The sequence below is a fragment of the Euprymna scolopes genome, chromosome 3 (assembly GCF_053919585.1).
Source record: "Euprymna scolopes isolate OS-2025 chromosome 3, ASM5391958v1, whole genome shotgun sequence".
NCBI classification, from domain to species: domain Eukaryota; kingdom Metazoa; phylum Mollusca; class Cephalopoda; order Sepiida; family Sepiolidae; genus Euprymna; species Euprymna scolopes.
The window spans coordinates 4,422,800-4,437,049 of NC_136484.1; the positions used below are offsets into that span (position 1 = coordinate 4,422,800).

A 14,250-nucleotide genomic window follows, 5' to 3' on the forward strand; every position below is an offset into this window, starting at 1 on the left:
TTCCCACTTGTTGTTTCTTTTACTTAAAATGTCTTCTTCTTGCCTTCGCTTTTACCGTTCATGAAACCCATTTCCCGTACTCTCGTTTTCTTAGCTCCACCATATTTTCTTCTTTATTGTGTTTCTCTCCCGTAACGGCACAACTGTCTTGTGCTTTTCTTTCCGTCTCTCCCCACATACGACAGTTTTTTTGTTTTTTTGTTTTTTTGTTATGACGCTCTATGTGTGGGAGTTCGTGTCGACCCCCATAAAACACCCTCGCACCCATCATGTCAGTTCAGTCTCATTTCTTGTAGATTAGGCGAAACTGAAAATTCCACCTCAACACGTGGCAAGGGCAACTGAGAATAAAATAAATGCGTCTCGGGCGGATTCGTTTGTTGTGGTCAGATTTCGGAAAATTTATTGAACCAACCATTTTTTTTTTCAAGGCTTTTCGCAGTTTCCCCACTTTTCCATCGACAACTAAAAATATGGTTCCTTATCCAAGCCAGAAGCCATCTTAAACTATGAAGAAGTCTACAAAAAAAAAAAACGTTAAAATTTCTTAAGGTTGTAGCAATGCTACGTTTTCTGAACTATCACGTCAGTTGTGGAAATGGAAAAATTCTGAAATTCGGTAAAATTTGATCTATTAATTTCTTTGTTATTAAAAATTTACAAAATTTTTATCATTTCTTTCTGAAATAAGTCAATATTAAGACATTAAAAGATGCGAATACAACACATATTTCATCTAAAAATAGGATATTTAAACAAATCTTATAAAATATAATAAACCAGTGGTGTCTGTGGGGAAAGCCTTAACTATAAATATCAACAAGTGTTATCTACTCTCTCTCTCTCTCTCTCTCTTTCTCTTTCTCTCTTTCTCTCTCACTGTCTATCTATCTATCTATCTTTATCTCTTTTTCTCTCTCTCTATTTGGACTATTGCTCTCATTTTCAATGTTGTTCTCACAATATTTTAGTCGATGTAAACTTCAGTCTTGTTCAACCGACAAATCGTGTGGATTACCGAGTACAGTTTCACGTACTAATTTGTTAAAAGAGATCCGTGTGTGACTATATTTTCCTGTTCATTCTCAGATTGTATCACACCTCTTTAACGTGGTTCGATTGTTTTAATCTGAAATCGAAACTTAATCGTGCTATCGACTGTCGGACGTCTTACGAATCGTTTTAGCAGGAAATATATTCAAATATGAGTAATTTATTTCAGGTTCAAAACCATTTAATCGTAATAAAATCTGGAGATATCACATTTCCTATAAAACCGAATATGAATTTCTTTTAAAATATTTTTTTTATTTTTTGAAAATAATTTTTCCTTCGTGACATTTTTTCCTTTTTGTGCTTTTAAAATATTAATTTTTGTGCAAATTTAAAAACAATTTTCTATTTTTATAGAAACAAAATGTTTTTCTTATTAAACATTTTTTTAATAAATAGTTTTCAACTATAAAATTTTTAAAAACACAGAAATAAAATCAAAATAAATGCATCAAAACATTAAATTTATCTATCTAATCCGGCCGAACTCCTTGCCCCGACAAATGTGACCAGCTCTCTCTCTCTCTCTCTCTCTCTCTCTCTCTCTCTCTCTCTCTCTCTCTCTCTCTCTCTCTCTCTCTCTCTCTCTCTCTCTCTTCAGACTTCAAAATAGCAAACCAAAATCCATTATCGGTAAAAATGCAGTTTAAGGCCGCCATAAAAATAGACAATTTTAAGCGCCAATTCTGTTGTCATGTTTTTCATCCAATTATTACAGCCTAACCCTAACCCTAACCCTAACCCTAACCCTAACTCGAACAGCACATTCTAATGTGTGAATAAAAGCATAAACTTTCAAAATTAAATTTTTAATATTTTATACGAGTAACAGAGCAGCCATATTTTTCGAAACTAAGAAAAGATAATTTCGAAACGTACAGGCGTTGTAAATGTAGTGAATTGATTACTATTATTTTTTAATAAAAATGATTTTCTATTTCTTTAGGGTAAGAATTTGAAGTTGACATTCAAAAAATGACTATACAAACCATACTTTCTGGGCAAAAGTTCTGTTTTCAAGCATGTTGAAAAGCTCTCCTATGTTATGTTGTTGCAATAGTGTTTACATTAGTCGTGTTGAGCTGGATTCTTCCTTGACTTGCACCACGTCTCGAGCTATCTCGATCCTGATCAATGTCATATGAGATGGTTTGGCAATTACGATTCCATCGTTGACAACCGATCATTTGTGAATCTAAGAATTCAGTTAACTATTGCCCACGCCCTCAGCTGTATATGGATCGTAAAAATGGCTCTAAATAACGTATAATTCATGGCAGCCTTAAGGTGCCATTTTACCCAATTCTTGAAATGGCAAGAAAAATGAAACATTAAAAAGGAAACAACTGTTAATTTGAAAGTAATATTATTATTAATATTAATATTATTTTTAACAAGATTTCTTTTTTGTTCTGAAATAAATAAAAAAGTGTTGTAATAGAAGATAAAAATTCTTAAAAGTCTCAATTAATTTGAGTCATTTTTTTTAAACCAAGTAAAAAGGGAAAACTAAAAAATATTACAATAAAAAGTTATTAAAAGATTGAAAAGGGTTTAAAAACATATTTTAAGAACAGTTTTTTAAACAGTGTTTTAAACAGTTTTTCTCAAATGAAGACGGAAGATAATCGATTCTTGGAGAGTTTTTTTTTGTTGTTGTTGCGTTGATCACAAATATTCTCCTTTTTCTCCGTATCCCTATCAACCTCTCTTTCAATCTCTCTCTCTCTCTCTCTCTCTCTCTCTCATCCAATTCAAAATTTGTGGTGTTCAGAATTGAAATATGTATAAATGAATCCATTTCTGAAATTATATTGATCCATGTTGATTTTGTGTAACTTCTTTTTTTATATTTTACAAATAATATCATTCGAACTTCGTCCATCATTAATAATCGTTTTTCGTTCATCTTTAAACAAAAAGAACAAAAAATTCTGTTTATTCTTTTCAAAATTTAGTTTCCATAAAAAGTCATGTTGTTTTGTTTTTTTTTTGGGGTTTTTTTTTTCAATTTTATCCTCGCTTTATTATCGTTTAGTTTTGTCTGTTTTCCCTCCTCTGGTTTTGATTTTCACCGCCACATTGTTGACTCGTTTCCGAAATAATCATTAGAGTTTATTTGTCTCTCTTTTTCTACAATTCTGATGTCTTTCTTTTTTCTCTCAAAATGTTTTCGTGAATTTGTTAATATTTTTAAAAATTCTTTTGTTCGGCCATCATTTCTTTCGTAGCTATGTGACCATTTTTGCATACAAAACTTTTCCTTTATTTAAATTTTTTCACTCAGATTTTTGTGTCGTCAAAATCATCAAATCTTTTATTCAATTTTGTTTGTTATTTTTTTTTTGTTTTTGTTCAGTTGCTGTTTAATTCCGACGCCCACACATGTTGTGGCCAACCCGTTCGACCTTTGCCCTTCTTCGGATCCATTATTTCTGCGTCCTGAAAAAACAGAAAACAACGCTCGTGATTAAAAATTTAGCATTTGTGAGTGAAAGAATATGTCAATAATATAACTTTATTCATTAATGACGAATTTCACTTGCCTACAGGGTTCGATTCTAACATTATCCTAATATCATTTTCACTTATCTAGTATGTTTTCTTACTTACAACCCTTTCATGTAACGTAAAGACATATCATAAGTGAAAAATTTCTTCGTTTATTACATATCTTTACTAAAATAATTTTTCTTCGTTTTTTTTTTTTTTACACAGTGATCACCACTTATCAAGGCCCGGAAGCCACTCAGGGATAAGGGTTATTGCAAGTACATTACGTTAGTGTGGAGATTTGATGAAGTGTTTACTTAAGGGGGCGGTTCATTAGGAATTTGTTAACATTGGACTTGAACACATCCAAGTTGTAGTCCGGTGGGAAGCAGGCAGACGGAACAGAGTTCCACAGGCGTGCAGTTCTAAGAAAGAAGCTTTGTTCATGGAATCTGCATTTTGATTTAGGCACAGATATAGAGTGGGGGAAATTTTTCACAGTGGATTCAGCTAGACGGGTGTTTTTCGTGAAAGATTGGCGAGGGGGGACCAGAGATTGGAGTTCAGAGGAGCACCTGCCATGGAAATAACGATAAAACAAGGATAGGCTCGCAACGTCTCTTCTGTGGGAGAGAGGTTGCAGGGTAGAGAAAAGGGCATCTCCCACTAAGCCACGAAGTCTATTTTGTACTCTGTCAAGGCAGGATAGGCTGTTTTTAGCAGCTCCTGCCCAGATATGGCAACAGTATTCCATCCTTGGACGTACTTGGCTTTTATATAGATAGAGAATTGCATCAGTAGTGAGATATCTTCTGGAGCGGTAGAAGGATCCCACCATTTTTCAAGCGACCTTGGCAACAGACTTGATGTACGTGTTCCATTTCAGATCAGGAGTAAAGGTCAAACCCAGAAGCTTGTCAAAACACGGGGCCTCACCCAGACGAGAGCCATCCATCATAATTGATGCCAGATGGGGATCAGAGCGTTGATGATGATGTTTATTACATATCTTTACTAAAAATCATTTTTTCATTTATTACATATTTTTACTAAAAATCATTTTTCTTCATTTACGACACATCTTAACCAAACATTATTTTTTCATCATTTTTGGCATAATATATCAATAATTCTCATTTACATTTAGTGTTTACTAAGTTTTTTCTTCAATTGTAAATGAATCATTTTTCTGAATGTATCATAAAACATATTTTTTATTTATAAATTAAAAAAAAACAACTATAATGAAATAAAATTAAACAAAAAATAACACAATTTTTCTTGGATTTTCTTTGTTTTTTATTGAAAAAATGTACATCAATTAGATTTTTTATATTTTATTATTTTCTAAAATCATTTTCTTGTTATCCTTATGTCAAAATGAAACGCATTATGAAAAATCTCGAAATATTTTATTCGTTCACAATCTTATTTCATCATATGAATAATTGAATTGTGTTTTACAGAATGTTTGGAACATTTTAGTGCTTGCATTTCAATCAAGATTAATTCGATCAGTTGCTAAAGTCTACCTTACGGTCGTTAAGGATGTTCAAATCTAGGTTAATTTTTGGGTATCGTGTGAAAAGAGAATAGTGAGAGAATTTGTATTTTCTGATGAATGTGGTTAGAGTAGTTTAGGCACTAAAATGTCTCAGAGATTATATCAAGGAGTTCTGTTTCAAAGTTGTCTAAATCTTTAATCTTACTTATTTTGTCTATTTAGTTCAGATCCCTAATTACTTAGCTCCTCACATGGAGATACAAAATTTGTAATATGGTCTATTTTCAGTACGGAGAGAATCTAGCCACCTACCCCCAAAATAGGAGCTACCGACAATCAGATCATATTTAGTACCTTAATCATGCGGATTTCGAAGTATTCTCCATTGGAGTAGATGCATATATTCATACTTGAGTCGCTTAGTTGATAAACACACACACACACACACACACACATATATATATATATATATATATATATAGACACATTATATAAACATATATACATGCATTACATACATATATATATATATATACACATTATACATGCGTGTATATAGACACGTTATATATATAATTGTGTGTGTACGTGTGTGTTATATACGTATATATCAATATCGATTTAGGTAAACAAAATTAGCATAAGTCGATACAATGGGAAGTCCATTAACCAGTTTAAAGAACTGGCCGCGAGTAAGACTGGAGGTTTATTGTTGCCTGACGATGTCTTTTTAGACCGAAGCAATAGATTTATTGTAATGACTCATAATAAAAACGACACCCTGCTCTTTTTATTGAGCACTATTAACAATCCCGTTGAAATTCAATGGTTTTTCCTTTTGTATATTTTAACGTGGAATACATACACACACACATATATATATATATATATATATATATATATATATATATATATATATATATATATATATATATATATATATATATATATATATATAATACCATACATTAATAAGTACTGGCGGTTTCCAAAATAATCATCGGAAATAGTCTGATTAATAAACCATTTCCCACGATCCAACTTATCATAAAACAAAAGTTGATTTTTATTCCATCAAATTGCAGTCTACAATTTGTAGCAAAAAACATGGAGGTCACTAATTTTAATTACCTGAAAGTTACGTGCTATTTTGCAATTGGAGTTCTTTTCAAAACGGTAATTAAGGTTAAACCGAATTTTACGGAAATCTGTGATAGTGGTCTTTACTGGGATTAATGGTTTCGAAGAAAGAGGTCGAGTGGGAATAAAACAAAAAGGAAAGAGAACGCAACAGCGTCTGTCTGCTGCTCAGTCAATCAACCGAAAGTATAAATGTCTGTAGCTACGTCCCCTCTTTCTGCCTGTCCTCTATTCCTTTTTTTTTGTGTCGTGTCATTTAATAAGATCTTTTTTCCGCGTTAAACAAAATGTAAACAATTTATCTGAGATACAGATCGGTTCTACTTCACCTCTTTTACAACTTTTAAAACGTGTGCAGTTTAATTGAGGCTACCACGAATATACGTGCATACATACGAACATGTATACATATATACAAACATGTATACATATATACGAATATGTATGCATATATATGAACATGTATACATATATATATATTTTTTTATTACATTTTCACCCCAAACAAGGCGCATTGCCACTTTGGTGTAGGGGGCTACTATCAGGGGAAACAACTACTGGGGTATTATGTAGGGATTTGGGCAGCAAGATGTTGGTTCACGTTCCGCTTGAACTTCTGCATGTCAGTACAGTTGGGGAAGCAGTGACCTGGAAGTCTAGCAGTTCTGGAGAAGAAACTACTGGAGTAGAAAGATCTTTTACATCTAGGGATCTCTACAGTGTGGGGGTGGGATTTTGCAGCTTGTCCGGTCTGTCGAGGGTGTTCACGTCGTGGGGGCACAAGTGCTTGCAGTTCATCAGAGCATTCACCATTAAAATACTTGTAGAACAGGCAGAGGGATGCAACGTTTCGTCGATGGAACAGAGGTTGAAGCTTAGATGCCAGTTTAGGGCCTATCAGATTTGCGACTCTCTTTTGAACACTGTCAAGGAGCGAGAGACTAATAGCCGATGCACCAGCCCAAATATGACAGCAATACTCCATACATGGGCGAATGGTGGCCTTATAGAGGTACAGGATACTTTCGGGTGTTAGTAGTTTTCTAGCGCGGTAGAGAGAGCCCACCTTCCTTGCAGCGGCCCTGACAATGCCCTCGATGTAATTGTTCCAACTCATGTTTCCTGTGAACGTTAGGCCAAGGAGCTTGAAAGACGTACTCTCAGATAAAGAGTCGTTGGCCATTGCTATAGGTGGTAGAGAAGGTTTCTTGTAATTATTGAATGAAACCAGTTTAGTCTTGGCGGCATTGAACGTGACCATCCATTTTGGTCCCCATTCCACTACTGATTGGAGGTCATCCTCTAGTGTTTCTGCCATTACTTTAGATATATATGTTCATTTGTTTTCCTGTCGTGCTTGCTATAGAGTGTGGTGTCATCAGCATATATACCCACCTCAGAGGCAATTTTGTCGGGGAGGTCATTTATTAATATCAGGAACAGTAGAGGTCCAAGGATAGATCCCTGGGACACTCCCGCATTTATATCATATTGTTTAGATGTACGACCGTCGAGGACAACCTGGATTTTTCTCTTACCTAAGAAGGATTTAATTATGTTTAGTATTCTACCAGTGATACCGTATGATCCAATCTTCCTGAGGAGACCCTCATGCCATACCCTGTCAAAAGTCTTAGATTTATCTAGAGATACCGCTCTACCCTACCCCGCTTTGTCCAGTGAATGGTATATGCGTTCAGAAATTACAGTTAGGATGTCTGCTGTGGAACGGGCTTGTCTAAATCCATATTGTTGGTCGGTCAGAAGTTTAGCATCTGTAAGGTGCTGGACTAGAGCATGGTTAATTAAGGTCTCAAATATTTTGGCAAAAAGTGGGAGGAGGCTAATAGGGCGATAATTTAATGGGTCAGTTCTTTCACCAGAATTTTTGAATACTGGTACCACAGAAGCAGTTTTCCAACAGCCCGGAAAGCAAGATTCATAAAGGCATTTGTTGTAGGGTTTGGAGAGAACTGGAGCTACTTCAGCTGAGCACTTTTTCAATAGCACAGCTGTGATGAGATCGGGTCCAAATGCTTTTGAAGTGTCAAGGTTTTTTTTGATAGCATGCACCTGAGCAGGGGTGATTTTCAGATCGTCTAGCGTGGCGTCTGTCCGCATAGGTAATTGACGTAGGGGTGGTTGGAAGGGTCCAGTGTGGAGTTTGAGGCAAACCGACTGGCAAGCATGTTAGCCTTTTCGGTTGCTGAGCAAATAAATATGCATACATATATATGAATATGTATACATATATACGAATATGTATACATATATATGAATATATATACATATATATGAATATGTATACATATATACGAACATGTATATATATATGAATATGTATACATATATATGAACAAGTATACATATATATGAATATGTATACATATATATGAATATGTATACATATATACGAACATGTATACATATATATGAATATGTATACATATATACGAACATGTATACATATATACGAATATGTATGACTATATATATGAATATGTATACATATATACGAACATGTATATATATATATGAATATGTATACATATATACGAACAGAACATGTATACATATATATGAATATGTATACATATATACGAATATGTATACATATATGTGAATATGTATACATATATACGAATATGTATACATATATATGAACATGTATACATATATATGAATATGTATACATATATACGAATATGTATACATATATACGAACATGTATACATATATATGACCATGTATACATATATACGAATATGTATACATATATATGAATCTGTATACATATACGAACATGTATACATATATATGAATATGTATACATATATACGAACAAGTATACATATATACGAATATGTATACATATATATGAATATGTATACATATATACGAATATGTATACATATATATGAACATGTATACATATATACGAATATGTATACATATATACGAACATGTATACATATATATGACCATGTATACATATATACGAATATGTATACATATATATGAACATATATACATATATACGAACATGTATACATATATACGAACATGTAAACATATATACGAATATGTATACATATATACGAACATGTATACATATATACAAATATGTATACATATACACGAATATGTATACATATATACGAACATGTATACATATATACGAATATGTATACATATATACGAACATTTATACATATACACGAACATGTATACATATATACGAATACGTATACATATATACAAATATGTATACATATACAGGAACATGTATACATATATACGAACATGTATACATATATACAAATATGTATACATATATACGAACATGTGTACATACATACGAACATGTATACATATATATGAATATGTATACATATACATGAACATGTATACATATACACGCACATGTACACACATATACGAATATGTATACATATATACGAACATGTATACATATATATGAATATGTATACATATATATGAACATGTATGCATATACACGCACATGTACACATATATACGAATATGTATACATATATATGAATATATATATACATATATATGAACATGTATACATATATACGAATATGTATACATATATACGAATATGTATACATATATATGAATATGTATACATATACACGAACATGTATACATATATAAGAATATGTATACATATATACGAACATGTATACATATATAAGAATATGTATACATATATAAGAATATGTATACATATATGTGAATATGTATACATATATTTGAACATATATACATATATACGAACATGTATACATATATAAGAATATGTGTACATATATAAGAATATGTATACATATATATAAACATGTATACATATAGATGAACATGTATACATATACACGAACATGTATACATATATAAGAATATGTATACATATATAAGAATATGTATACATATATACGAACATGTATACATATATAAAAATATGTATACAAATATACGAACACGTATACATATATACGAATAGTAAAATTAAACTAGCCATTCTTATAATAAAGCAAAATCCTTAACCCATGGATTTTCAAAGATCCAGTCTTTTCATCAGAGGAAAAACATTGTTCACAAAATATACCACTGGTTAACATAAATTTTAAAATTATATTTAAAAAAAAACAACTTTTTGTGAACTAAAAAACATTTTCAATAATCAAAGTAAATTACAAATTATCGAATAATCAATCGAATAATAAACGAAATTGTACTCCGTAAGGTTCATACGAAAGAATCTGGAATCCGAAATATGAATAGATTATAGTGAAATCTAAATAATTTTAATTGTTTAATTAAAAAAAACATGTAGCAATCGATATAAAAAGAAGAAATAAAGGGTGAAACGATAAAATTGTCGCACGAGAAAAGACGACATGATTCCATTTCCGTTTGATGGAAACCGATTTTGTTTCTTTTTTTTTTTTTGTTGCTGCAGATCATCAACTAGTTTGCCAGTTGTGTACAAATCCCAAGAGCGATAAGAGCCTTCTATCGCGTCTGAAAGTGACACAATGTTCAACGAACGAGATTGGAGATGAGCTGCTGTACAACTCATGCTCTCCATCGAGCCAATTTATGACAATAGGATCATTACCAGCACCCTTTAAATCTATCGCTGGATTGCTACGAATAACAGGGACGCGCCCAGGGTGATTAAAACAAAGTTTCCAGCCACAGTTATGGTCTTTGGCGTAGATTCAAGTGAGGACCACACCATGCCACCTAATAACTTCGAAGTCAGCTTGAAGGTTAACACGAAAATTTACCTGAATGTGCTAAAGCATTTTCGCAGTTCCAGACCTGTATCGAGGCGGTGATTGAGGCTGAAAGCGGCTACATTGAATAGCTGTCAGGTCTACTACATAATCGTTGTCTGAATTGATTTTTTCAGTAAAAGATTTAAAATAAAGCTGTAGTGTTGTTTTTCTTGACAATGTTATCGTAAACCTTGTAATATAGAAAGAAAAATCTAATTATAGAAATAGAGCGAATGATCTTTTTTCGAATTCATTTTGTTTTTCCTATTTATCCTAAACATTGGAAACCATTTTGCGTAACGGAATAGATCTATATTGTTATGGGGTAAGCTAATATACCCATTTCAGGATTAATGCATTTTCCCAGAGACTATGAATATAGTTACATCTAACAAGTCATTGGGTAGTGATTCTTGGCAGTTATGGTCGCAGAATCATGACGCGTACTTCTGTACCATATTTTACTAGTAAACTTTTTGTTAATTGTACTACTGTGTTTGCCTTCATCATTACCGACCTGCAAGGCCACAAAAGTGATAGCGAGGGGTTCGAGACGTACACCGATGCAACAATATATTTATTTGTGTGGAAATAAATGCACATTACTCTTTATTATAAAGTGGATGATAGGTGGAGTACATTTAGGTTTGTGAAGCTCTGAGCCTTTCGAAAGTTCTTGATGATGTAGTTGTAATTTGATTGGACCCACACGTTGTACCTCTCTGGAACCTCACTCTTACACATGTGAGATCAGTCTTTTCGATAAATACTATGATTGTATATGTTCTTCAGAATTGTCTGATCTATTCCCTGCTTCTTTTGTTTCAGTTCATTTGATTCGTTGATCGAATTATTCCCATCTGTTTTGATACCTCATTGTAAAACAGCTTCTTATTCAATTGGTCTTTTTTTCTAAAGAATTGTAAGCTTATGGAACTCCCTTCCTGCTGACTGTTTTCCTCCCACACGCAGTCTTGGTCCTTTCAAAACTAACGTTAATAAGCATGTTCTGTCTGCAATAATCCTTTTTCGTTATTGTCAGCTTTTTACATCAAGTGGCTTTACTTTGCTTGGAGCGAGTTCCATCAAAAAGGGATTCAAAAGGGCTTCAATACATTGAACCCATCGTTTGGTGGATACCATTGCTAGTATATCATAGGATCTTTCATGAAAACAATTGAGACATGAGGTAACTGAGTGCAAAGACGGACGGGTCGTAACAAATTGCCGGCGTGGAATCGTCACATAAAAGAATTTCTTTCTTTGTGTGACTGTTTTTACGTGATTTTCGAGAACCAAAGGATTCGTTCGCTAAGAATCGTTTTGTAGTTTGTCTCTTGTTTCTCCTCTGTTTGCTGGATCTATAAACACACAGAACTAACCAGCATCCGCTTGCAGACCATAAAAATCGCCACAAAATGGCGGCGGCGTTCGCTACAGGAACTGTCAAAACGCCCGTCGCTGGGGGCGCCAACCACTTCTTCATTACTCTTCATCGATGTCCATTGTTTTACGACCGGAAACGTTGATTTTGCAGGAAATTACCCATCGGCTGGGATTTGTGCGTCTCCCCTTTTTAATTACGCCGTTTGAATAACAAGAGGAAGACGGAGTTGTTAAATCGGAAATCGCTTTGGGAAGCAAAAAAGAGGGGGGGATGACAGACGATAGAACAACGTGAGTTAAACTTGTATGGGGTTCCGGTCGCTGATTCAAAAACATATGCCCCAAACTTAGGGACCGTTTCATCTCTCTCAAATCAACACACGCACAAATAAGAATTATCCGGTTATATTAAAACTGAAAAGCAGATCAGAAAGCAACAATTACACGAGACGGAAATCTGGGATTCTAACTTTTATTTTATGTTGCCAAAAAAAAAATCATCTGAACATTTTTAATATCATAGTGAGGGTACGATTCCAATATTTCCCCGATTCCGATACAATTACCGATTCTGTTTTAAATTCCTGATACAATTACCGATTTTGATTCTATTTAAATTCCTAAATGTGGAGTGTTTTTTTTTTTGTTTTTTGTTTTTTTTTTTTTAGAGGGGGGTCAGATTACCGCAAAACCCATGTAAAATGTACATATATTTTCGCAAATGTAAAAATACATTTATGTTTATGAATTATGGATTTTAGTCTTACTGGTAGTTTAAAATAAATAAAAGATTTTCCATTTCATCATTAATACAAGCCATGGAAAATTTAGTTTTAACGAAAAGTAAAGAAATAAAAACGATAAAAAGAATCGTTTTGGGTATCGAAAAACAGGCATAACATTTTCCGATACCGATTCGGATAATCCCAAAAATTCCGATTTTTTCGATTCCCGGTTCCGATTCGGATTAATTGTCCCAACACTGAAATATTTTAAAAAAATGTGATCAGTTGAGTCAACTATTTAGCGCGAGCGAAAATTTTTGAATCAGGAAACAAAATCCAAAATTAGTCTTCCTCGGATCACTGTATTTCCCTTATTCTTCCTTTGGTAGCTACGATTTTAATGATATGAATAATACAACGATATTCTCTTTTCTATATAATGTACTATTTTAATCGTTTTAGTCTTTCGTTTCTGAGGGAAAAATAAAAGATTTTTAAAAAGAGAAATGAACAGGACGCTACATACCGTATAAAACGATATAACGAGAAGATTAGAAACTTACTGCAACTTTGATTGTTTGGCGAGTTAATTGCAAATTACGTTAGTGAGAATAAGTAAAATGGAAGATTTTTAAAAACAGAGGTCAATGTAAGAAATATTTTAGTTTTGCATTGTATTATAGTCTACTTTATATTTTGCGTGATTAAAATGTACAGCAAAACTCCTCATGGAAACAAAGATTAATTCAGATTTAATATAATAATAACAGTAACTCTTAGTATCGTTATATTGTGAGCCAATTGTAAAAACGTACGTATAATTTTTATCCTGCAATTTTCTCAAATACGCACATATATTGAATAACCCAACAACTCACTCAGTTTATGAAAACATTGTTTTTTATTTTGACATTTCAACTCGTAGCTTGTGACAAGTGGATGTTATCTTTCTATAATGACAGTGTAATTATTTCGTGTAAGACCCTAAAATTGGTCAGATGATGACAGAACTGCATACACTTGTAAGCTTATAATAATGGGAGCCTTAGAAAGTATAGAGTCATCCCTCAATCAACATTTTTTTCTAGTCATAATGATAAACTAGACTTATTTGTCCGCTAAAACCGGCAAAAGTTATTGC

General features: G+C 32.9%; 1 protein-coding gene across 1 annotated transcript in view; it reads right to left on the bottom strand.

Moving 5' to 3' along the window:
- Positions 1 to 3,256: 3,256 nt before the first annotated feature.
- Positions 3,257 to 14,250, bottom strand: part of LOC145252804 (heart- and neural crest derivatives-expressed protein 2-like) — a 132,260-nt gene continuing 121,266 nt past the window's right edge. Inside the window, exon 2 of the mRNA XM_080112763.1 lies at positions 3,257 to 3,495. Coding sequence (XP_079968889.1) covers positions 3,409 to 3,495 — 87 coding nt within the window. The 3' untranslated portion in view covers positions 3,257 to 3,408. The remainder of the gene's footprint in view (positions 3,496 to 14,250) is intronic.